The sequence below is a fragment of the Serinus canaria genome, chromosome 3 (assembly GCF_022539315.1).
Source record: "Serinus canaria isolate serCan28SL12 chromosome 3, serCan2020, whole genome shotgun sequence".
Classification (NCBI taxonomy): domain Eukaryota; kingdom Metazoa; phylum Chordata; class Aves; order Passeriformes; family Fringillidae; genus Serinus; species Serinus canaria.
The window spans coordinates 32922019-32946715 of record NC_066316.1 but is presented as its reverse complement, the minus strand read 5'-3'; the positions used below and the strand labels follow the sequence as shown (position 1 = coordinate 32946715).

The following is a 24697-nucleotide window of genomic DNA, read 5'->3' as shown; positions in this document are numbered from 1 at the left end:
TCTGACAAGACAAAGAAAGGCCCTGAAACAACCAAAGACGCAAACTGAAAAAGCAATGAAATGAAAAACTGAATTCAGATCCTCTGTGCTAATTAACTGGAGTATTTTTTACTTTTGCTCTCACATTTCAGAACAGCCTGGGTCAGCAGGTACTTACACTGGATATGAGGCCCATAACATTGTTCTTTAGATAAACTTTTTCTAGGCGAGGCATATTGTTCCAGCGGTATCTGTTAAAAATGAACAAACAAGCAAAAAAGAAACCAAGTCAAAACATCTGTAACGATCTCTGACTTGATTCTCAAGGAACCATTGCTTCTTTACCTAAACTAGAGACACTACCAGCTCCCTGCCTCTGCCAGCACCCAATCCCTTAATAAAAGGGCTGAGTTAAAACTGCTGCTGGCAAATGGGCATGCCCTGCCGAGGTCAACAGACACCAGAAGCAGCAGCAAAAGCACAAAGCATCAGGTCTGTAGAGGCGGCAGAGAAAGGAATCTCAGAACTGAACTAATACAAAGCCTCTTTGTTAGCAGGAGGCCATTGACAGACCTCTGCAAACACTTACTGGTAACCCAGTGTGCTTGTTTTCATCTTTTGATGTTAACGTGTCTTACAGCTCGGTGAATTCATCTTCCCAACGTGCCTGAAAGCAATTCTCTCCTCTCCTTCTTTCACAGAATAAGAAAGAAATCCAGAGCAGGACTGCAACTATCCTCTGCTAGAGAACAAGCTCCCTGCGTCCTGAAAGTGCCTCCCCCAGTGGGAGGTGCCGGAACGGGCACAGAACCCCCGCCAGAGCTGGGTGGCGGCAGGCTGGGACCCTTCCCAGGCTTGGCGGCACGGGACGAGCTGACTTACTTGACCACATGCTCCAGGATCTGCAGGCCGAAGTGCCGGACGATGGCCGTCTGCGTCTTCTCCGCCAGCTTTAGCCCGCAGGGCACGCAGATGGGACACTTCTCCTTGAACTCCTCGCAGAACTAGGGGAGGAGGACCGGGACGCGTACACGCAGTTACGCACTGAGGCAGGAGGTGGCAGCCCCATCCCTGGCGGAGCACGCCGGGCACACGCGGCCGCCCGACCCCCGCCGCCTGCTGACGGCTCCCAGCACTTCACGGGACGGCCGGGACCGGCCCGCCAGGCTCTCGCCCGCCCCGGGGCCGTGCGGACGGGGCGCCCGCGTGGCCGGAGGTCGGAGCCCGGCACCCTCCCTCCCTCCCCGGCCGGGCCGTACCGTACCTTGAGGGCCTCCAGGCGGTACCGCTGCGTGGACGCCGGGTCCATGATGACAGTCACCGCCTTCACCAGCTGCTCGCAGAGGCCGCTCACCTGCTCGGCGGACATGGCGGAGGCGGCGGGCGCGCGCCACCGGCCACCCACGGGAGGGACGAGCGGGGCGGCCGGGACGCAGCTCCGCGCATGCGCCTTGGGGGGACACGGGGACCCAGGGTGAACGCGGGCGCCGCGCACCGTCGCGGCGGGACACGCGCACGCCCCACCGCACCCTGGAGAACTACGGCTCCCGGCGTGCCCCACGCGGAAAGTACGGGTGCCGCAAAGCGGCGGCCCGAGGCGGGGCTCTCCGCCCCAGAGAGCAGGCGGTTATTCAATCATTCACTCAGTCGGGCGGGAGCCGGTGGCGGCGGCGGGATGTCTCGGGGCCGGGAGCGCGTGGTGGCTCTGGTAGACATGGACTGCTTCTTCATGCAGGTGGAGCAGCGTCTCGACCCGCAGCTGCGCGGCCGCCCTTGCGCCGTGGTGCAGTACACCGAGTGGCAGGGCGGCGGGTAGGTAGGCGAGCCGGCCTGGCGACCCTGGCTCCTCGTCCCACCCCGCTCCCCGCGGGGCCGGGCCCGCCCTGCGCTTCACCTTCGTGTCTTGGCAGGATCATCGCGGTGAGCTACGAGGCGCGCGCCTTCGGAGTGTCCCGCGGGATGTGGGCGTCGGAGGCGCGGGCGCTGTGCCCCGAGCTGGCGCTGGCCCGGGTGCCTCAGGCGCGGGGCAAGGCGGACCTCACACGGTGAGAGCGGGGGCCGAGGGCGGCGGCGGCGGCGCGGGCCTCCCTGCTGGCGCGGGGCGGCGGCTGAGCCCGTGCCCGCCGCCCGGCAGGTACCGGGAGGCCAGCGCGGAGGTGATGCAGGTGCTGTCGCGCTTCGCCGCCATCGAGCGCGCGAGCATCGACGAGGCGTACCTGGACCTGACGGGCAGCGCGCGCCACCGGCTGCGCGAGCTGCACGGGCGCCCCCTGTCGGCCGCGCTGCTGCCCAGCACCTTCGTGCAGGGACTGCCCGGAGAGCCCGGCCCCGATCCCGCCGGGAAGGGCACGCACCGAGCTGATCCCGGCGGAAAGGGTACGCACCGACCCCCGCCCCCCGGGAAGGGCCCACTCCGCCTGCTCTGACTCCCCCGAATCGAGAGTGTGGTAAATGGGGTATGCGTTTTCCGCAGTGAATGGCTTTTAAAGTGCCTTCTCTCCTCCCTGTGGCTGGAATGCGCTTACGGAAGCCTGCGGCTGCTGGCTGGGACTGGCTGCTGCGGGTCCCTTTGCTGGGCTGAGCAAGAAGTGCCATATCGTGTCCCTTTGAGATCCCTTTTGCGTCCCTTTTCTAGAGGAGCTGCGGCAACGTGGTTTGGACGAGTGGCTGGCATCGCTGTCTTTCGATAACCCAGATTGTCCTGACCTGCAGCTGACCATGGGCGCGGTAATTGTGGAAGAAATTAGGGTGGCAGTAGAAGAAGCTACTGGATTCAGATGTTCAGCTGGCATCTCGCACAACAAGGTATGTGCATAACACATCGGCCTGATTTCTTCTGGGCTGCAGCGTCAGAACGTGCTCTCCTTTACTTACAAGAAGACGAACCAAGTTGGGAATGCAACCATGTGTGATTACACCTTCAGAGAAGTTATAAGACATCTGGAAATGGGAGGAGTTGTTTCCCCAGGGCTGTGGCCTGGGCAGTCAGCAATCCCCTCATTTACTGTGTGGATTCTTGATGTACCCTCATGAATGATCTCATTAGGAACTAAAGGTGTTTAAGTCCTCCAGAAGTGTTTTCTGTAGAAAAAACACAAGCATAAAGCAGATAATCTTCACCTTGAGTTTCAGGCAACAGTTGTAGCCAGTTTTACTGACACAAATTCCCAGATACTCTGTGGCAGAAGAACACTGGATTGGGGCGCTGAGGTGAGCTAGGTTGCTTTTCCTCTTTCTGGTGAGTCAGTATGTACTCTGCTGGCCATGGGGATTTGGGTGATGCTCAGCCAGCTGCTGAGAGCAGCCACAGCAGCACTTGGTGCATGACAGCAGCTGCAGAAACAAACGGACTTTGGTGCTGTAGCTACAGAGGATTTCCTGCTGGGTGGAAGGCAGGCTGGTTTGCTGAGACATCCCTTTTGCTCTGCAGAAGAGGGGTTTATTTGTACAGTAATGACTTTATAAAGGCAAGCTTAAAGACTTAAAGAAAAAAAAAGAAAGAAAGAAAATGAAGACTAAATGGATGCTCTGGAGTTCAAGGAAGATATATTTCAATGACTGCTGCAGAAACATCTGGTACTACTGCCAGCTGTACACAGGGATTGGAACTGGTTCTGCACTGGCTTAGTCTGAAACTAGCAGAGATTGTGAGGCAGAAATGAGCTAGCTGAGGAACGGCACTGGTGTAGAAATTTCTAGTGGAAGCTATGTTCAATTTGCCTTTTTGCTTTCTTTAGTCAGGAATAACAGAACTTCCCTGATACTTAATAGCAGCTTCTCCCAGCTTCCATTTTCTATGCCAGCTTTTTTTTTTTTTTTGAAAGAATAAGGATATTGTGATGTACTGTGCTATCCCTGAAGAACTGTGTATCTGTAGCAACAAGCTGTGCAGAGATCACCACAGCATACTTGTGGCTGTGCAGAACACTATGCTGTGATTCCACAGCCAGCTCACCTCGGTGGGTACAAACCTTTTCTGCAGAACAAAGGAGGTGCTCTCAGTAAACCAGCCTGCCTTCCACCCAGCAGGAAACCCTCTGTAGCTACAGCATCAAAGTCAGCAAAGTCTGTTTGTTTCTGCAGCTGCTGTCATGCACCAAGAGCTGTTGTGGCTGTTCTTGGCAGCTGGCTAAGCATCACCCAAATCCCCATGGCCAGCAGGGTAAATACTGACTCACCAGAAAGAGGAAAAGCAACCTAGCTCACCTCAGTGCCCCAATCTGGTCTTCTGCCATTGAGTGTCTGGGAATTTGTCAGTAAAAACCATTCTCAGGCTACAACAACTGTTGCCTGAAACTCAAGGTGAAGATTACCTGCTTTATGCTTCTGTTTTTTTCTACAGAAAACTCTCCCAAGGAAATGCTTTTCTCAATGAAGTACCTTGTTAAAGTGCACCAGGAACTCAGATGATGAATGAGACCAAAAAATTTGGAAGTACCTGAAGGATAACAGCATGGCTTTCTCAAGAACCACTCATGCCAATTAATTTATGTGCCCTCCTTGACAGCATAAGTGGCCAAACGTGCAGGAAAGACTACAGATGTGAGGTTTCTAACACACCTCATCCTGAGCTCAGTAACCTGGTGATGACACTGTAGCAGACGACATGGCTGAAGTTGTCTGAAGGGCATGCATGTAGCTGAAGAAAACATTACTGTTTTCCATAATGATTTTGTTCAGTGAGGTGCCCTCAAATTGGGATGTTCAGAGTGGAATCCTGGGGGGATCCGTTTAAGGTCTGCTAAGAGCCAGTATTTTCACTGAAGCCTACAGAGAGGGAACAGCTGTATGAATTCAGGTGTGGCAGAGAAGGGGGCTCAGGGCCTGGGCTGTGAAAGTTCTGAGATGAAATTAGAGTTGAAAATTCTGAGCTTGAAAAAGCTTAGAGTCAGTCTGAAATCACCAAACAGTGCTTTTTATGCTTATTTTATGCTCATTGACTGTTTTTGTGGTTTATAGAAAAAAAGCAACCAGCGGGATTTTGGCTGAGTCACAGTAAGTCAGGAAGTAGCCTGGAGTTGTTGTGGACAAGCAGCAGGATGAGTCAGTAATATAAATGCTCTTGTAGAAATGCCAAATCCTGTTTCAGCATGTGCAGTTTACAGAAGGTGTCAGGAAAAGTAAATGATTTCTCCCCATGAAGTCTCAGTGATTGGTTTCACTTGCAGCACGTCACTTTATGAGGTGGGTAAACTTGGAAGTTTCCAGCCAGACAAGGAAAACAATGATTGGACATCTGAAGAGGGATCTACTTTGTCTAGAAGTGATTTCAAATGTATGTAAGCCTGTAAAACGGGCTATTAATAAAGGTCATAGCTCAATAGGCAGGCAAGAAATTTTGCTTAGTTACAGGATGTGTGGCAAAGCACTGAAAGAGAAAGTTATTAGAGTTGTTCAATAAAACCTCAAACACCCAGCTAAATGTACTTCAAGCTGGTCTGTGTATTTTTGACCTTGTGGTAGCTTAGAGTGGGAAAGGAAGTTGTATTGGAGAACATGCCTTCCAGGCTAGCAATTCTGCATTTTAAAGGTTTCCTTTTGCAGCACTATGCTGTTGCAGACCTCACAGAGAGAAGATTAAAATAGTGACATTGAGAAAAAGAAAGACAGAAGGTGAAGGAAAAAGGCATAGTGAGAGACATAGCCTGGGGGAGGACTATGGGCATGCTGTGGAAGTTCTAGCGTGCTTGCCTGATGGAAAACTATAGCAACCACAACAGATGAAAGATCTTTATCTGCCTGGAGCAGGAGTCCAGCAATTCCCAGAACTAAAGCCTGGAAGCAGCTTTGCTTTCAGAGTACCCAGTTAATGCATGTCAAATCCTGAGGTGGATACTGCCTAAGTGGTGCACCCTGCATGTATTCCTAGCAGCTATTCCAAAGGCAACTCTTAGAGGGGATGCAGCACAAGCTGTTAGGTAGAGTCACATTAGGCCAGTGCACAGTGTATAATAACAGAGTTTCCACCCTCTTCTATGTTACAGACACTGGCAAAACTGGCCTGTGGGTTGAACAAGCCCAACCGGCAGACACTGGTGTCTGCACGGTTTGTGCCGCAGCTCTTCAGCCAACTGCCTGTCAGCAGCATGTAAGTACCAGGGAGCTGCTGCTGCTCCTGGCCACCTCAGCACAGCAATATGAGCTCACTGAGAGCAGCCAGCAGAGGCTCTCAGCTCCACAGTAACTGCTTGTCAATGCTCTCAACAAACAGAGGGAATCCTGCCAGTGATCTCTTGTGGCTGTGAGTGACAGTTCAGGGAGTGTGCTTGGGAAGTAGAGCCCTGCTGGTGAAGGGACCACAGTCCAAAAGCCCACTAGCAGCCTTTGGGCATCCTTTTCCAGGGTAAGGCTGTGTTCAGGATGTCTGCTGGGGTGCATAGGTGTAAGGCAGAAGCAACTGTGAGCAAGGAGGCCATAGCTGTTCCCCAGTGTGACTGACAGCTCTCCTCACAGAGAGCAGATGTGGTTTGCTTTTGAGCATCCACACTGTGCACAAGTACTTTTCCTGGTGTAGGGAAGTGTTACTAGCACTGCTGCTCCAGAGGAATGGGTCCCTAATCCTGCTCTCCAGACCTGCACTGCTGCTCTCTGCTTTCAGTGTCTTGCAAGGGATGGAGAGGGATGTGTGTGGGAAAGGGTCCTGTCTGTGGTAGGAAGAGGGAAGCTGTATGTGAGGCATTCTTCAGAGCATGGTTTGGGATCAGATGGAGCTGAGGGAGAAGCACTAAAATTGGAGGACCTAAGGAGCAGTTCCTACATCACCTCCTATGTGTCATTTTACTATGAGCAGAAGAGCCTGGTGCCAGGTGTTCCTTTTGTCCTGCTAGTTCCTAGCAGCTTCTAGTTGTCCTTATCTAGGAACAGCTGCTGCAATGAGACTTGTGACAGTCTCCACATGATGGTTCATCTGTGGTTTTTTCTTTGTTTCTCTGCTGTAGACGTAACCTGGGAGGCAAGCTTGGCACTGCTATCACAGACATCCTGGGAGTAGAGTACATCGGGGAGCTGACACGGTTCAGTGAGACTGAGCTCCAGACACATTTTGGAGACAAAACCGGGTAATGATGAACCACTCACCACAACTTGGCTCTTGGCAGGAATTGAGACTTCCTTTCAGCCACAGAACCTTGTTCTGCTGTGATTAGGAAGGTTGGAAGGTAAAACTTCAGTGACACCTTTGTGAAGCATTGATCTGTTGGGCCCACAGCAGGTTTCCAGTCTTGCCTGCTCCCAGGCACCCTCCCAGAATAATACTTTGCTTGTCAGCCAGTGCCTCAGCCTTCCTCTACAGCATCCAAGGATGGGGTCAAAGGGCTGGTTCTCTGCAGGCTGGAAAGAGGGCAGTCTTGACAGTCTCATCATAGAGGAAATTACAAGGCTAGGCTGGAGCCAGAAACGCAACTTCTGGGCCCAGAACAATGGTTGGACAGCTCTGCAAACTGGTGAACTGTTGCCACTTCAGGAGAAGAGGGGAGGAGTTGTACTGACAGGCAGTTGTGGCCTGAAGGAATCCTGCTTGTTCAGGTGTGGCTGTGACTGTAGAGTGGAGGATGAGAGACAGTCACAGCTTGCACTGAGTTGAAAGCAGGGCTCAGCAGGAGACTGACATGCTGCCCAGTGATACCTGCCTGTCTGTAGCTGCCTTAACCTCATGCCTTCCCTGTGGCTTTCAGGTCTTGGCTCTATGACTTGTGCAGAGGAATTGAAGAGGAACCTGTCAAAAACCGCTACCTGCCCCAGTCTATTGGCTGCAGCAAGAATTTCCCCGGGAAGTCAGCCCTGAGCACACAGAAGGCGGTAGGAGAAGCCTACATGTAGCATAAGGCTTGGCTTTCACACTAGAGAAGATAAGAATACTGAAAAAAGACTAGCTTGCAAAACTGCTGCTTTTCTGCACAATTTTGCCCTGAAACTCAGACTAGAGGCTCAGTGGGAGAAGATGGTTTGAGCTTTGGAAGTCCCTGTTGACAGAAATGCATTGACAAACTTCTGCACAAAGAGGTCCATCCTGGTTGTAATTTCCATGAGCAAATCTGGGCCTGTGCTGTTTGAAAGTTATTCACAATGTCAAGCTTCAAGAGCATGGTTGCAAGAAGGAAGGTACTAGCCCAAAGAAAGAGGCAGGATGCACTTTAGCTAACAGGTAGGGTACGGTTCCCACTGAGCTGTAGGAAGATGGAAGAAATCCAGGACAGGGAACCTAGATTACCTGGCAAAGTCTAGTAGGAATGCAGGGCTTGTATGGTATCTATAATGTCTTTGCTTGCAGTGTTGAGTCTCAGCTGGGCTGATTTCTCAAGGTCTGCTACAGATATGGGGCCTTACAATAGTCTGTTCATTCCAGTCTGATCCCCCACCAGCACTGCCCTTGTACTGTGGTACTGCTGTGAGCAGAGGCCCAACTTGTTACCCCTGCTTTGTCCAGGTGCAGCACTGGCTCCTGCAGCTGGCCTTGGAACTGGAGTCCAGACTGAACAAGGACAGGAGCCAGGTAAGGAGGGGAGGCACAGGGACCCATGGAGGCACATTTGCACCATGAGTGGTTTGCAGGAAGGCTGAGGGTGGTATGTGGGAGGGGAGGAAATCTCACCCACAGATGTGCCTGTGTGCTGAGGCCTCCCAAGAAGAGAGGTGTGCAGGAGCATGGCCAGGCACCATGGTTTTGCCCCAGGACACTGCAGGGTTAAGAACAGTCCTTGTCCCATGCTTTAGTATGCAGGGATCTGAAAGCCACTGCACCTTCTGCGGCACTGCTGCTCCTTTGCAAGCCCTTTACTGACACAGGTGTGCCCGTGGGCTGTGAGAGGGAGTGCTGCTCTCCTATCTGACGGGAGGCTGCTGGCCAGGGTGGGAGCAATCCACCAGCTTTGGCACTGCAGCAGGGCCAAGAAAACTATGGAGCTGCCTTTGAGGGAAAGCAAGGACTAGTTGCTTCCCATCCTGTGTGGCACAGCTGTGCAAGCACTTGTTGTGTATCCCATCCCTTGGCAATCAGGCCGGGCAGGACATGTCCCACCCCACTGTTGGGAAATGGCAGGGGGGTGGGGGGCTGGGCAGGGCTCCAGACAGGGAACAGTCCCCTCGGCTGTTCCTGCCCCCTCCTGCAGGTGTCGCTGCAAACACAGCTCTACTCTCCCGGCAGAACCACCGCGTGGCCCGGCAGCTGATGGTGGTGATCCGCCAGCAAGGGGACACCCGCGTGTCACGCCTGTGTGCCCTGTCCCGCTATGACGCACAGAAAATGTGCAACGACGCCTTCACCCTCATCCAAACCTGCAACGTGGCTGGGGCTCACCAGGCAGCGTGGTGAGTGTGAGGCAAAGTGGGTCACCTCTGTCAGGACTGGTTCTGATGTGGGAGGTACTGGACGAGCCAGAGACCTATTGGGGAGGAACTCAAGTTAATTTGAGTGGCAGGAAAAGTGATTCCCAGCACCCTCACAGTAGAGTGCAGAGACCTTTTAGCAGTAGGACAGCCTGGCCTCTTCTGAGCACTACATCTGGTAAGACACTTCTGGACTTGGGAGTTAGGATTGCCACTGGCTGGGGTTTGTCCAGCTGAAGTGAGGCTGTCGTGGCCCTGCTGCGCTGAAGAAATTAGCTAAGCCTTGTTGTCCTATCCTAAGGACAAAGCTTTTTGTGAGGAAGCCATTTGGGCAGGAAGAAAAATGAAAGTACGCAACTTTTCAGCATTTTCTTCCTTCCTTCTGCTCTGCGGTGAAGGCAAGAAGGTCCTGTCTGTTAAACTCTGACAAGGCTGCTGCTCCTTTAGTGTGCTCTCATCTCACAGCAGCTTCAGCCTGTAGTGGACTTAAAGTCCAGGCTGGCAGTTGGCTGCTCCTGCTCCAATGCCCTTCCTTTGGGAATTGCTGCTTTGGAAAGAGGGGTTCTGCTTTGCCCAGCACAGCCCGCTATGTCTGTTCTGGAGGTAGCAATACTAACTTTGTCAGAGCAAACATCTGTCCCAACCCTTGCCAGATACTACAGTTCCCCTGTCTGTGAATGTTTTGTGTTGTTTAAAGTCTTACCTCAAAAGATTTCTTGCTTTCCAGGCTGGTGTTTGAGCTGATGTTGGTCTGTCCTTTGCAGGTCTCCACCGCTGATTTCAGTGCAACTCTCAGCAAGCAAGTTCTCGGAGCCTGTCACTCTCTCTACAGGTATTGCCACCTTCCTGACGGGTGATGCCCAGCCTGATGGCACTGCCACCACCAGCCAAAACTCTGCGTCTTGTGGGAGGGCCGGGGTCAAGTTCTTTAGGAGCCCAAGCAAAGAGCTTCGGCAGAAGCCAGCTAGTGCTATTGAGTCATTCTTCCAAAAGGCAGCAGAACGGCAGCTGTCACAGGCAGTGGCAGCAGCCAGCCTGCCCACTGCTGCCACTGCAGAGCCAGCTGTGCCCGGCTCCCCAGAGCACCAAGAGAGAGCTGCTGTTTGCTTGCCTGTTGGACTTGCCTCTGTACAGTGTGACCTGGAGTCCCCCGTGAAGCAAGATCCCAGCGATGCCAGCCCTACTTCTCTGTACAAGAGACTTCGCCGGGAGAAGTTGCCATCAGATGCTACGCAAACACCCTCAACTCCACCCAGCTCCAGGACCCTTCTGAAATTACAGCCAGCTGTGGAGGGAAATGAGCAGAATTTGCCACCCTCTCCTGAGCTCACCCTGCTGCCTCCTGCCTCTCCAGGGGACCAGCAGCGCTGTGAGAAGTGTGGCCAGCTTGTGCTGGTGTGGGAGTTCCCAGAGCACATGGACTACCACTTTGCTCTGGAGCTGCAAAGCTCTTTCCTGGAGCCCAGCCCTCCCATGGCTCCAGAAGCAGCTCCCAATGCAAAGGCTGTAGTTTCCAGGTCTCCTGCCAAGGCAAAGAACAAGCCAAAGACTCCAGCAGGATCTAATACAAAACGACCCAAAGAAGGTGTGACAAGAACTTTAGATTTTTTCTTTAAGCCCTTACCTCCTTAACTCTCAGCCACACTGGGTGTTTTTTAAAATAATCAGTATTTTTAAATAATCAGTGTTTTTAAAGAACCAGTGCTTTTAAATACAGTTAAAAGTTTTTATACTGCCTGTCAGGTTTTAATGCCAAAAAGACTAGTAAATTATCTTCACCCCAAGTCTAAGAGGAACTGGAACTCATGAATTGTGTAGATATAGCCTGTTTAGCTGGTGGCAGCGAAGCCTGCCTCTGCCTGCCTGGTGCTACTAGAAGCTGCATAGTACTCTCACCTACACCTCTTACCATAGCTATTTGCATGCCATCACTGCTCAGTAATTCTGTTCCTCCTATAAAAGCAGCTACTGTAAGTGCAGCAGCTTATCCCAGGGAATCTCCAGCTAAGCCTTGGCTTGAACCCCTGTCTAATCACTCTGTATAAAACCTTCAACTCGTGGTTCTACTCTAGCTATAGTTGCACGCCTTGTCCTTACTGTTTAATTTATATGTGGTAGCTTAACCCAGTTGTTCCTTTTCCCCTCCACCTGGAAGACAATGATTTTTATTCCCTCCTTCCCACACCCCAGGATTTATGTTATAGATGGTTTAATAATTCCCTCTGTGTAGCAGTCCATTGCATTATGCTTATCAGCAGCTCAGGAGTACACAAGAAAGACTACTCCTGTCATGAAAGATTTAAGAAAGCAGTAGCTGCATAGGCATATCATTGGTTGGCTCTTTGAAAACTCTGCACTAATTCATAATAATTGCTATTGACACATAAACAGTCTACTGTTAGAACCTTCCCTGGAAGGGATAGAAAACATGCCAAGAGTCACTAAGAGCACTGAAAGCTTTTGTTTGGTGTAGAGTGCATAACCACATTTTTCCTCCTTCCCAGACTCTGAGTGATACTAGATACAACTTGCTGACCTGCTCTGACTGGGCTCTGCCAAATGACTTGTTCAGCTCCTTGAGCCACAGGCCACAGCACAGTGGCCACTCCAGAGCTCCACAGATTATAACAGCCAACAAAGCAGAGTATCATGGAGGGGGCAAGCAGGCACTGGGAGAGGGTGAGACTGGCCTCAGGGCAAGAGAGCTGCCTGGCAGGGCTCAGCTCTGCTACACTGTGAGCTGCCTGGAGCCTGCCAGAAGCTCTACTGCCAATAATTTGAACGTGGCTCTTTGGGCGGGGTGGGGGGGGGGAAGAATGTGCCACGTCAAGGCAGCTCTGGGTGGGGTTAGGAATCGAATTTCAGGGAATTTCATCAGCTGCAGGCTTCCATTCCTTGGGCAGGGGGGGAGAGAGCCTTTCAGGCAGCAGATAATGATGCAAGCTGCAGCTCCCTATGTGTTGTTTTCTGAACTGCATCATCCTAAATGCAGCTGTTGAGCTGCTCTCTCCTTCCTGCAGACAGCCTGTGCTGGGATGCTGCTACATTACTGTCAGTGGAGTCTAATACTTGACAACACAGTCATGAGATTTCAAGAACAACAAGAAACTCATTCTGGTGTGTGCAGCTCTGGTAATCAGAGGAAGGAATTATGAAGTCACTCCCACTAATGACAGTCCTAACATTGCGAAGTGACAAATTTCCCAAAGTCCTCACATGAAGAGAAACAGCAACCAGTCTGGCAGGATAGTCTCATCTCCGGTGACAGTGGCACATCTCATTTCCTAAGTGTCTGGCAGGACTGGACTCTGCAGATGCCACTATCTGACACAAAAACAAGTCTAGAAGAGGCAAATCCTTTCGGTCACAAGTCATCCCCACAGGGAAACCTTTCTGCCTCTCTTTGTCCCAAGGGAACAACCTGTTCTCATAGAGACAAGGCAGTCACGAACCTCTTGATAAGGTCAAAGCTATTTTGGAAACAAATCACTGGTTAGATGTGTGCCCTAGAAAGCGTCTCTTTAATTAGGCTCTGGGGGAATTTGTGACTGTGAGGAGGCTCTCGCCACAGCCTGTCCCGCCCACAACAGCCCAAAGTGCTGTGCTCAGGGTGACGTGGCTGCTGTCACCTCAGGCTGCACACCCAGGCTTACTCAGATAAGCCGGGAGCGCGAGGTTGTAAACAGCAGCGCGTGCATTCTTTCCGCACCACGGCGTGGTATTTATAGGGCTGAACGCAGGAAGCTTAGGAATGGGTGAAGGGTAGCCAGCTCCAACTGTGACCCAGCTCCAAGGGCAGCAGGGTAAGAGCCCAGCTCCACCCTCACTCATTGTACAACTCAGCCAGCAAGCTCAATAAAACATCTTTATTCTGTACATTTATATAGATGCTTGGAGAACAGGGACAATACCCAGCATTAGAAAAATTCAAGACAACAAAACAGCAATTATGAAGAGCATGGCACCAAGAACAGTCATGCCACAGATGGCAGGGATGAGGTGAGACCAGCCATCAGCTGTTTCAGAACAGGTCACAGCACCCCCCTTTGGGGCAGAAAACACCAGTGCAGAAGAGTGCAAAGAGCTGGAGTCCCCCACCCCCAGCCAACTCTCTTTGTGACCCACTAGCACCAAAGGGAAGAGCCTGCTGGCAGCTGGGGCTTGTCCTTCTTGCAGGCATTGGTGAAAAGACTGTCATTGAAATACCCAGCTCACTGCCAGAATGGGAAAGAAAAGGGATACTGCTTGAGCAGTGATCCTGAGCCAGCAACTTCTTTTCTCTCTGCTGGGGATGCAGCAGTTTTCAGCTGGATCAGTGCTCCCTCCAAGGGACAGGTCACTCCTGCAACTGTTAAGCTGCCTTCCCTTCATTTATGCCACCACTTGCGAGGCTTCCCCCCACCTCAGCACGCTCTTGGCAGGGTGCAGCCCCCACCTCCCCACCCCACGATGGCCTTACCAGTGCAGAGACCCACAGCCGTGCACAGCAGTGCTTGTGCCAGCGGCCCAGCAGCAGAACCTGCTCTCAGGATGGCACAAGGGCCACTTGGGTGTCCAAGTGCTATCACAGGCCCTCACCCTTCTCTTCAGTCAGGGCTAGCAGGCCATCACACAAACTAGCAGGGTTTGCTGAAGGCCTTTTGCTCACAGCAGACACATTTGGTCTAACAGTCAACAATAAAACCAAAAGCCTATGTACAGCTTTACAGACCCTGCTGCACCCTCCAGGCTACACAGCAGAGCTGCAAGACAGAGTGGGAGACCTGTGGTCCACTCTACATACAGAGTTCTTGCTGGCAACATCAGCTTCCCTCTGACAATAAACACCGGTGGCAATGGAAAGAAAGGAATTCTTGCTCCAAGAGAAATAAAAATCATGCCACTGTCAAAACAGAAGTTACCTGGTTTTGTGTAGGTAATACAGCCTGTCCTCCTCACACATTAAGGCAAGCGTGTGAGGAACAAGGTGAGCTGGGAACAGCCATACCAGGGAGTCCACTGCAAACCACTGCTACCAATGTGCAGATGGCACCTTCAGGTAAACATCCATGGAAACAACCTGCTCACACCAGCACAGGCCTGGGCCCTGCTCCGCTCCACAGAATGGCCTTCTGTCCAGCTGCTGCAAGGAACAGATCCAAGTACAAACTCTGTCTTCATGATGTTATGTCAGGAGGCTGTGCCACTCAGAGCAGCCACAGCTTCCTGGAAGTCATCAAAAGGTTGCTGAAGAAATGTGTACACGTGAGTGGGGAACAGGACGTCTGTCCAACAGTAAGACACTCAGATTGGAGTAACGCAAAACCAATGCACAAATGGACACACAGCAGATTAAAGCCAACCAAGATTCAAACGGTTAAAAAGTGTCCTGAACACATTCTGAGAGGTTCAGCCAAGCCCCTGATGTGGGTAGCATGGTCTGTTCCATCCCCTGCCCAGAAGGATGTACTGAAGGATGATTTGAGAGAACACTGTTATCAACTCAGTGCTCAGACAGCAAAAATGGGACCAGACCTTGTGTCAGAGATGGAAGAACATCCCTTCACTGCTTGTCTTCAAGGTCACTGCGCCTCCCAACCAGCAATTTTCAAACAGTAAACAAAGCCAACACTTGCTTGCCCGGGTCTGCAGGTACCTCTGATCTATTCTGAAGGAATCTATTCCAAATGAAAGCTGCAGGCGATGTGGAGAACATGCTTAACTTGTCCCACGTACGGCATTGAATGGAAGAAACTCTCTCATGCTCCATCTCACAGTGCAGAGGAGGGACATCCACACTAGAATGGGACAGCAGCAGCTCCAGGCATTGCTCAGAAAGCCACAGGAGCTTCCAGCCTTCTCCCCAGGTGCTGGTGAGTGGAGATTTCTCTGACCTACTGGTAGTCAGAAGCTCAGCTGTCCAGGCCCCAGGGACTCCTCCAGACTGTTTTCTTTGGTGGTGATGGCTTGGAGGTTAGTGACATGCCCAATGCCTTTGGTGACTCCTTCACGGAAAAGTAGTTTGGCTCCAATCTTCAAGTATTCAGGATGCTTGATGAACCTGAAACAGACAACTGCCTTCTCTCCTGTCCGCAGCTTGTCCTGAAAAGAAAAATGGGAGAGCTTAGACCCATCTCCCAAGCTGATGCATGCAGGCAGAGATACGTGTGGATGGTAAGAAGATGAGGCAAATGAGCAGCCTTCAAGCAAGGCTTGAGCCCTTCCCACTACTGCATACATAAGAAGAGACAGGAAGACACAAGACCTGAAGAATAGAATTCACCTCTCTTCTTTAACATGTCTGGAGGAAAAGCAACCAAACAGGCAGGATAAAGGGATAGAGTCTGCTCCTAGGAAGGGACACAGCTACTCAAAATACCAGCAGCCCCCAGCTTTACTAGAGGGCGTGGTGGAATCTTAACAAACCCCACAAGGAGGTCCATCTTCCTCCCCTTTCTTCCCATGGCCTACCTTTCCATGGATCTTCTCTACAATAGCTGTCTGTCGCACATTCCCCACGTGCACCGTCACCTGAAACCCCTTCCGGAAAGTTGTGGCATGGAATAACAGCACAATCTCGGCTTCAAACACTGAGCAGATGGTGGGGTTCATTTCTGGGCTCACCATGACCATGCCCTGCAGAAAAACCCAAGGCTCAGACCAGTCAGGGCCAGTCCCCTTGCTTCTGAACAGCCCCCAAAACCACAAATACACTTCCACTCTGTGACTTCGGCTTACATCCCATTCTCAGCCTTGTACTCATTGTAATTTGTAACCTGGCCATTTCCTCCCCTTTGTTTCCTGCAAACATTTCTACTTCGTTCCCACCCTATCAATGGGGGATGCCTAGGGAAGCCTCCAGCCCTGCTCACTGGACCAGTGAAGGACCTGCAAGAGCAGGACTAACCTTGCGCAGCAGGGAGCGGTCGAAGGGCCCGAGGGCCAGGGTGGCCGCCTGCCCAGCCCGCAGCACGCGGCACGCAGAGCGGTTCCGCTGGATACTGCACACTTTCAGCCGAAGGAACTTCCCATCGTCAGTGGGACCAACCACCAAGTTCTCCCCTTCTCGGCAGATCCCACTGCAGGGTAGAAGAGCAGGACACAGTTAATCAGGAGACAAAGACATTTCACCCTCCAAGATTAACCTGAACAAATTCCCCAGGGCCAAGTCTTCGGACTCTTACTCTGGACCAACTAACAGGGAGACAAAGCTGCTGAGAATCAGGATTTCTTAAAGCAGGAGTGAAAGTCACACTAGCACTCTTATAAATCCCAGGTACAGACAGGGGCCATTGCACCCACAGTGCTCTGCCACACTGCTTTGTTTCTGGTGGAGAGACCTCAGATGACACTCCTTCAGTGTGGGTGTGCTGATGGCCAGACTGCTCTGATCGCTCCTGAACACGGAGGGACAGCTGCCTTTTCATGAGGTACTGTGCAGTTAACCCCTGCTGGAATCAGAGGATCTACCTTTTACATTTCCTCCCCCGACCTGAGGAAGGAAGAAAGCAACTCCTTGGGATCATACCTAACCTCTGCCAACTCTAGATTCCAACATGCCTTCTTTCGGCATGCTTCAGGACACATTCCTAATTCAGCAACTTTAGAGCAGACTCTCTGCTTGAGACCACGTGACCAATGGTCTGTTCATGTCACTTCCCAACACCTTGTAGGGCTCTACTCTCACTTGAGTCAGTCATCTGGCAGCAATCAGAACTGAGCCTCACACAGCTTCCACTTCTGCAGCAGGTGACTAACCTTGTGGGAACTCCAGCAACCATTCACATCCACATGTATCTGCCTAGGCTCACTTACCTTGACAGAGTTCCTCCCACAACAGTCCCCACCTCTGGCACCGTATAAATTTCATCAACCTGCAGCAAGGCAACAAGAATAAGCTGCTCAGACAGACAGCTATGAAACAGCACTCCAGAATGAGGACAAAGAGCCTTCCCCTTGTGTGGAAGGAGGTGATCTCTCTGCTGGGCATCAGACACCATCTCAGAGCTTCACCAGCTCCCACTACCTTCCCATTAGAGGAACAAAGCTCTTCCTTTTAAATAGCAACCAGAGAAATGATTGTATCCCTGAGACAGACATCTCATGGTTACGACAGATTCAGCCTATCAGGCTTTTATCAAGGACCAAATCCTTTTTTTAATGTCTCTCAATAGTCCAGGAGTTCACCACATCTCTACCCATGGCGTCCAAATTCCCCAAATGTCTCTCCAATGGCACAGCAATGAGTCCAGTACTGGGCTAGAAAGAAACAACCCTTACCCACCTGAAATTCTGTATGTTGCTGCATTAATTCTTCCTGCTCTTTACTGTTGGTCAGTGGAGGGAGGATGTTGAGGAAGACTTTCAAGAGATCCAGGTTCTCCCCAGAAACACTGGACAGTGTGAAGATTGGGGTGATGCTGTCAGACACAAGTAGACAGAAATAAACAGAAGGCCATGGCACAGTTCCAGAATGTTTCTGGGATTCTGAATCTACTGAGACCCACAGGAAGATGGATACTGTACCAGTAAGTGGCTAAAGCAGGAAGGCTAGCTACAACTCCACAGTAACCCCTGCCTCAATGTTTGGGTGAGGCACCAATCCCTTGTCAACACACATTTTTCTCATGAAGAAGTAACTCTATTGCAGCCTTTGCTCCCAGAGCCCAGAAAAAAGTCTGGGAGGGGAAAATGCCTTCTTGGAGAATGCAAAGGTAGGAAACAAGGAGCAGAGATGTTCAGGATGTAGTCACCTCCCCTGTGTTCACCCATCCCCAGCTCTGCATGGCAGCCCAGTCTGAATTGCCTGCTCCCAACAGAAGAAAGGAACGGTCCCTTACTTGGGAGATTGTGCAAACTGTTGTGCTGCTGTAACTGCATCGTCGTCTGAATTCACAAGCAGGGGGAGCTTGTTGCAGCCTGGCTGCTTCAGGATTCGTTCCAGCTGCTTCACTGTCCGCTCCACGGTGGCTTTTGAACACAGGTCGACTTTGCTGATGACAATGAAGAAGGGGACCTTGAGGGCCATGGCCAAGCCCAAGTGCTCACGTGTTGTGCCCGCTGCAGGAAACAAGTGAGAGCGTAGGTGCATTAGCAGTCACCACTGTAGCTTGTGTATGCTGATAGCTGTCTCCTGGCTATCCCATGGGCCCACTCTAGAGATTTCACTGTAACTGCTCAGTTCATCGTGCATTGATAAAGCAGTTATTCTTAAACAAAACTAAATGTCAGTCCAGAAAAATAAAAACCACCAAGAAATTTTGTGACTGATCTGCCTGTTTCAGAAAGATGCAGCAGTTTTCATTCTTTGACCAAAGTTTGCCAGAGAACAGACACTGTTCTGACATTACAAAATTACAAAACTGACATTACAAAAATGTCAGAGATAGATGTGGGAGAACTCCAGATGCCTTCTTACAAGACTTTGGGATCCAGCACCCCTAAGAATATTTCAAAGTTGTTTTCTTTTCTGAGAAACACTGCCCCAAATGCCAAACAAATCCTCTCAGTCCAGGGTACAGTTTAATGGGGTCTACAGCCAGTAAGAGGATCCCAGATCAACTCCCCTCCCAGGCACTCATAGACACTGGCTTACAAGATATCAGTAGAGGCTTACAAATGAATAAACATTTCTGAAAGCCATTCACAGCTGACAAGGACCCATTCCCCTCATTCTCCATTCCTCTTCACATGTTGCACTCAATCCATGCAGGCAGGGAGAAACTCACCAATGCCGGTGTTGGCACTAACCACCAGCATGGCAAAGTCTGGGCAGTAGCTGGTGAGGCCAAAGATGGTTGTTTTCAGATACTTGTGGTGGCCAGCCAGGTCAATGAAAGTGATCATTTTGGAAGAACTCTCACAGATCTCTTCTGCTGTCCGGGAGTCGCTGTAATTTACCACCTAAGGGATAAGGAGCTTGTGAGAGAGGCAGCCCCAGCAGGCACGTGAAGAAAACCCTTATCTATCCACTTTGATGTCAGAATTACTAAACAGAGATCATCCACCATGGGTGCAAGAAACAGTGTCTGCTGCAAACGTACAACCAACACTCAGGTTCAGCTCAAGGGACAGAGAACTGTTCCACCTCTCTTCCCTCCTGTCCCACTCACAATTCTAAAAGCAGGATAATCCTGGTCTTCTCCAGCTTTCTAAGTTCAGCAACCCACTCTCTCTTACCTCTCCTTTGCTGTTGAAGCCAAGGATCTCAAAGCTGATGCTTGATGTTCTTCCTGACTGGATTTCATGGAGATGCCGGAAGAGGTTGAGGCGTGCTCTACCACGCCCATTGTCCAGCTCTCCTTGCGTTAGGACACCCAACAGTGTTGACTTCCCTGAGTCCACATTCCCTAGGACAGCTACTCGAAGGTCTAGGAACTACAGGAAAAAGAACGAAAAAGTCAATAAACTTAACCACTGCTGTGCTGAGTGCACAAGCACTACTGGGCAGTGGAGATGCAGCTCAGAGAGCTTCCCTACATCAGGGACAATGTGCAGTTTAATCTTGCTCAGATTCTGCTCCTGCTCCCAGCAAACCACTGCCCAGCAGTTGTGATACACTCTCTAGAGTTGAGATGTGACATATCAGGCTTTGATATCACAAAAAAGGCTATTTGTTGCAGCAGACCTTTAAATCCTTCCTTGTTTGCACATGGGTCTGCATCAGAACCACTGCCATAGAAGTGAAATAATTTTTCACCTCTGATCCAGGCAATCTCCTGCACTGACATCTGCCTCAATCACAGTCTTGGAGATAAGAAGCATTATCATCAAGCCTCCCTCTGGCAGCCCTTTAAAGCATCTGCTATGGGCCAACCTATGACAAAGTGCCTCTAGGGTTTGGGCTCCCATCCCAAAAGGAAGCTGCTCATACAAAGCCTCTAGGTCTCCAGCAGGAGAAGACAGCCAAACCACAGGTCCCTACCTGCTGGTTGTCAGGCACCTTTCGGACAAGCACCTCCGTTATCTTCCTTGGAACATCGCTGTCGTAATCGACCTCCCTCTCCCGCAGCACTGTAATGTCAGCCCCAACCCTGCCACAAAGACAAAAGGAAGGAGTGAGACACATTTGTACTTGACAGCCCTTGCACCTCTACGATAACAGCTGACAAAGCGAATGGGATGAAGGCTGGGGATAGCAGGGAAGGAGCCTCAAGCTTCCAGACAAAAGCCCTATAACTTTCCTCATGTTTCCAGAGCCTCAGGACTGAAGGAATGTCAGTCATACAGGGGCTTTGTAGGATGGAGCTGCCAGCTGCTCAGGGGACTCCAGGGAGTCATGCTGGTGGGCCCTGCAGACAAAGGGAGCACGTACTTCTCAGCCATGCGGCGCAGTGTCTTGAGCGAGGCTCGCATCTCCTCCTCCGAGAGGCCCACCAGCAGCCCGTTGTCCTCCACGCCGATCTGATAGACGGCCTCCCCTCGGCCCTCCTGCAGTCGCCACTTCATCTGTGTCACCAGGTGCTCAAAGCGGTACTGCGAGGGGTTCACCAGCTTCAGCTGTTTAACAGAGGGGTAGTTCTAGTCACAGCCTGGATGCAGAGGCAATCTCATTGCCCAATTCCCAAGCAATGTTCCCAACTTTGACCCACCTCTAGAAAGCACAGCCTGTATTAGTGTCTGAACACAAGCTATAGGACTGGTGAGAAGGGGTTTCACAAAGGTACAAATATATGGCAGAACTTTCCCACATCCTAACAAAGGGATCTGTACCCTGCCTGCTGCAGGGTTAAAGACAGCACTCTGTGACCAATCTGTGATCCAGAACCAATAAGTGCAAATGGTAGGGCAGCCACAAAAAAGTGGCAAATCATTTTCAGGGATATCTGCATCACTGTCTCAAGAAAAATACAATAGGCATCACATACTAGAAGAGATTCCTAAAATTCAGTACTGAGATCAAACTTTTCCAGCTCATCAGACTGGGTAATGCTTGGCACAGAGACACAGAAGATGAATTGAAGTTCCTTAGTGCAGTGTCCACTCTTCTGCCCTTTCCTTGGCCATATTACCCATAGGCTGTCTTTGGTAAAGTTACTCACTGCAAAATAACTCTCTGGGAGGAAAACCTCCTTCTGCAGCCTCAAAAGACTCACCTTGTACTCGATGTTCCCATCTTCTGCCTGGTCAGAGAATGAAACAAGACAGAAGAGTTAGATGCTGTGCCCACAGGGACTTCTATAGGCACCAGCTGCCCATATATTCTGAAGCTGGTGCTGAAGATTTCAAAGAGAGGGAAAGTGGCAGAAAGAGACTGTGTTAGGTCCCAGCCTTTTGCCATTCTTTCCTACACTCGACTAGAACTTTCCTTATGGTTTGTTTGTGCTGTTTGTATGCCACATCATGAACACCAAAGGACAAAACTACAGTGGGGCAAAAGGGTAATACTATCCGGGGGGAATTTTTTTCTGGACAGTAAAGAATAGGGCCAGCCTAACAGTCACGGAGAGAGAGAGAGAGAATTCCAGTTTCAAAAAGGTACAGGCCAGCATATGATTTAAAGTCTCCCCCCTCACCAATCCATGATCCACAAAATGCCACCCAGAGCATCCCACTCCCACCCTATCCAGCAGCTTCCATCCATCCAATGTGCACAGAAACAGGGGCCTGAGAGCAAAAGCTTCTGCTTCCTCTCCTGCTCAATGATACTCTCCCTCACTCAATTAGTTTTTCACTAACTTCCTTCTACATCCTTACGTATCTTCTCTCTACAAGGAAGGACTGCAGAAATAAAGAAGCGAGGTAATGACTCATTTGCCAGCTAGTCACTGGCCAGAGTTCTGGAGAACCAGACCTGATTGGGACTGCCTGTACACACAATACAGTCAGAAGTACTTTCTCAGGGAAGATCAGATGGGGTTGTAACAGAAAGGTCCAGGTACTCATCAAGCTCAATTCAACCAAAACAGGCCCCAGCTTACCAAATAGAATATCTAATTTAACAATTAGATATACAATATTTAAGTATTTTTTCCCAGTGATTCAGTATAAGGACCTCTAAGAAAGGGCTGGAGCCCTCAGGAAGCCACATACTCGGTCAGACTAAATGGGGCTGGCAACAATAAGCACTTCCTTTTCCTCTGGATACCTATTTGCATGTCAGGAGAGGCAACAGCCCTCTCCCTGCCTTCCAGCTCAGCTCTTAACCACAGCGGTGCTTACAGTGGCAAAAGGCCAACAGAAGTTCTCAACTGTCAGCTCAGTTCTCTGGCAGCAGAGCTGTGCTGTGAGAAAAAGGTACTAGTAGCAGGTTTTCCTCTCTTGCCATCTACCAGCTTTCCAGTTCTAAGCAAAACCCATTCACCTACTGCACCATTGTGTAAATAAGGGAGTGGGTCTTCTCCAAGGAACTTGAGACTAGAAAAGCAACAAGCCTAGACTTGCTGGGGCACACACTGCACAGGGTAGCCAGAAACAGGAAGCTGATTTGAAACCACAGGGGACTCTCCAGCCTCCAGCTGAAAGGAACAAGAATTAAACTGCGGCTGCAGGGCACAGTCCTGCCCGTAGAGAAGATCTAACAGTAGCAAAGCGGTGTTTTCACATCTTCCCAAGAGTCCCAGGCCTGCCTTGTGGAGGAATTGCTCCCTCCCAGCAGAGGTTATTATATATTTTACAGCAAGTTCACTGACAGGGGCCAAGCAATTGAGTCTGAGCCAACGTCATTCTCCCCACAGTGACAGTTCTATGAGAGCGGTGACAATTGCCCCAGCCGAGCACACACCCGCGGTACTACCGATGCTACTTCTTCCTGCTGCAAGAGACAAGTGCCTCACCCTCTGTCCATACCACCTGCAGCCCTATGTAAGGAAACAGCTGTCAAATTAGCTGGGAAGGGAGTCACCAGAACCCGTCTGGCAGCTGGAAAGGGGCTCAGACCCACCAGATAGTCTCTCGGGGAGGGAGAGATGCAAACGGGATGTTTGGAACTACCAGGCGAGCAAAGCTTTATTTTCGAAGCTATATCGATCGCAGGCGGCAAAGCGCCCACAGACAGACGCCAGGAAGTGCGATACGACTCACGGACAGGCTCCGGTGGAGCCCGCAGGGAACTCGCTGGCACCAGGGGCGCGAGCACGGCCCGGAGGAGAGCCCGGGGCAGGCGGGCACACGGCTGCGGGGCTGGGGCTGCAGGACAGCTCCTACGGCTGCTGTCAGCCCGACCCCGGCACGGCCCCGCACCAGCACCGCCGGCACCTCCAGCCAGACCCGCCACCCAACCTGTGGGGTCCGGCCGTGGCGCCGACCCGCTCTGGGGGGGCACCGACCTGCAGCCCCTCCCGCCCCTCAGCGGCAGCGCCCCCCGCCCCCGGGCCTGGTCTCGTTCCCTCCGCGGCTGACGGGACGCGGCGACTGCCGGAGCTCACCTCGGGCGGCAGGTATGGGGGGTTGTTGGCCTTCCCTCCGCGGCTCCGCCCGTTCTTCTTCTTGGTCTTCGAGCAGCCGCCGCCGCCAGGCGCGGCCCCCCCGCGCCCGCGCAGCGCTGCGCCTGCCCCGCCGCCCGCCGGGCGACAGCAGCCCCCGAACAGCTCTGACACCCGCGAGTCCATGGCGGACACCGCGGCCCCGCCGCCCCCTGCAGCGCCCGCTCCGCTCCCCGCCCGGCCCCGCCGGCCCGGCTCCGGCCCCGGCGTCACCGACCGCCGCGCGGCGCCCCGGGAAAGCGAGTCCCGCCCGCCTACAACGCCGAGAACGCTCCGCGCGCCGCCCGCTCGAAACTACACATCCCGGCGTGCCCCGCGGCACGACCAGCTTGCTACCGTACGGGTTCCATCCGCGAGGGCTGATGGGAGTTGAAGTCCAAGGGAGAGGGCGCCGCCTGTCGGCCGCGGCCGACAACGCGCGGGACGCCACCGCTCCCCGGGATCTGCGGACGCCCGTGGGTCATCCCTTTGGCATCTCACAGCCCCGGGTTCCCTGGTTATTGACATCGAGCGATCAATCATTCTGGATTCGGGAAACCGGGGCACTTTCGAAGCTGTTTGGCATTGGAGGTACCTCATGACTACGCAGAAGCAGCCCGACGCAGAGCGATCCCAAAGCCCACATTACGATCCAATGGGGTGGGCGGTTGGAACAGCAAAATAACCTCTAGCTGTGCGCCGCATCCCCTAAATGTATTCCTAATCTCCAGTTCCACGGCCACTGCGCCTTCTCTTTCCCCGCCGCATGCCCTGCGGAGAGGGACGCTGGATCATTGTTCGTGTACAACCGACACCCTCCGTGGCGCTCCGCACAGGTGGCCGCGGTTCCTGTAAAGCAGCCTCGGAACGGCTCCTCTCGACATCCCGCCCTCCACTCGCCGTGTGCTGGAGGCGGCACCCAATGGGGCGGCGGGCACAATGTTTCCAAACACGGCACTCCCTGCACACTTCCCGCCTCCGCGCGGCAGCGCCAAGGCGGCTCTTCCGCAAGA

At 52.0% G+C, this 24697-nt stretch overlaps 3 protein-coding genes across 10 annotated transcripts in view; 1 reads left to right on the top strand and 2 right to left on the bottom strand.

Annotated features, from left to right (window-relative positions):
• Positions 1-1381, bottom strand: part of XPO5 (exportin 5) — a 29713-nt gene extending 28332 nt beyond the window's left edge. For all 5 annotated transcript variants that reach the window (XM_050973128.1, XM_050973126.1, XM_050973127.1 and 2 more), the window contains exons 1-3: positions 1244-1381; positions 862-983; positions 158-230 (exon numbers count right to left, since the gene is read on the bottom strand). In XM_050973128.1, coding sequence (XP_050829085.1) covers positions 158-230; positions 862-983; positions 1244-1348 — 300 coding nt within the window. In that variant the 5' untranslated portion in view covers positions 1349-1381. The remainder of the gene's footprint in view (positions 1-157; positions 231-861; positions 984-1243) is intronic.
• A 42-nt stretch (positions 1382-1423) lies between these two features.
• Positions 1424-11033, top strand: POLH (DNA polymerase eta). Of its 3 annotated transcripts, XM_030236196.2 has the most exons (11): positions 1424-1791; positions 1890-2024; positions 2114-2355; positions 2615-2784; positions 5964-6067; positions 6918-7037; positions 7653-7776; positions 8405-8470; positions 9122-9285; positions 10068-10135; positions 10438-10554. In XM_030236196.2, the coding sequence occupies exons 1-11, from the start codon at positions 1424-1426 to the stop codon at positions 10440-10442; spliced, it is 1566 nt and encodes a 521-aa protein (XP_030092056.2). In that variant the 3' UTR covers positions 10443-10554. The 3 variants fall into 3 exon arrangements, with proteins under 3 accessions (XP_030092056.2, XP_018771211.3, XP_030092055.1); XM_018915666.3 differs by having other exon boundaries at positions 10068-11033; XM_030236195.2 differs by having other exon boundaries at positions 1658-1795; positions 10068-11033.
• Positions 11034-13154: 2121 nt separating this feature from the next.
• Positions 13155-24506, bottom strand: GTPBP2 (GTP binding protein 2). Of its 2 annotated transcripts, none has more exons than XM_018915673.3 (12): positions 24280-24506; positions 21378-21404; positions 20597-20781; positions 20207-20315; positions 19462-19659; positions 19011-19185; positions 18123-18342; positions 17567-17702; positions 17098-17156; positions 16190-16361; positions 15754-15918; positions 13155-15384 (listed from the first exon to the last, which is right to left on the bottom strand). In XM_018915673.3, the coding sequence occupies exons 1-12, from the start codon at positions 24328-24330 to the stop codon at positions 15187-15189; spliced, it is 1695 nt and encodes a 564-aa protein (XP_018771218.1). In that variant the 5' UTR covers positions 24331-24506; the 3' UTR covers positions 13155-15186. The 2 variants fall into 2 exon arrangements, with proteins under 2 accessions (XP_018771218.1, XP_030092103.1); XM_030236243.2 differs by lacking the exon at positions 24280-24506 and adding an exon at positions 23649-23938.
• Positions 24507-24697: the final 191 nt, after the last annotated feature.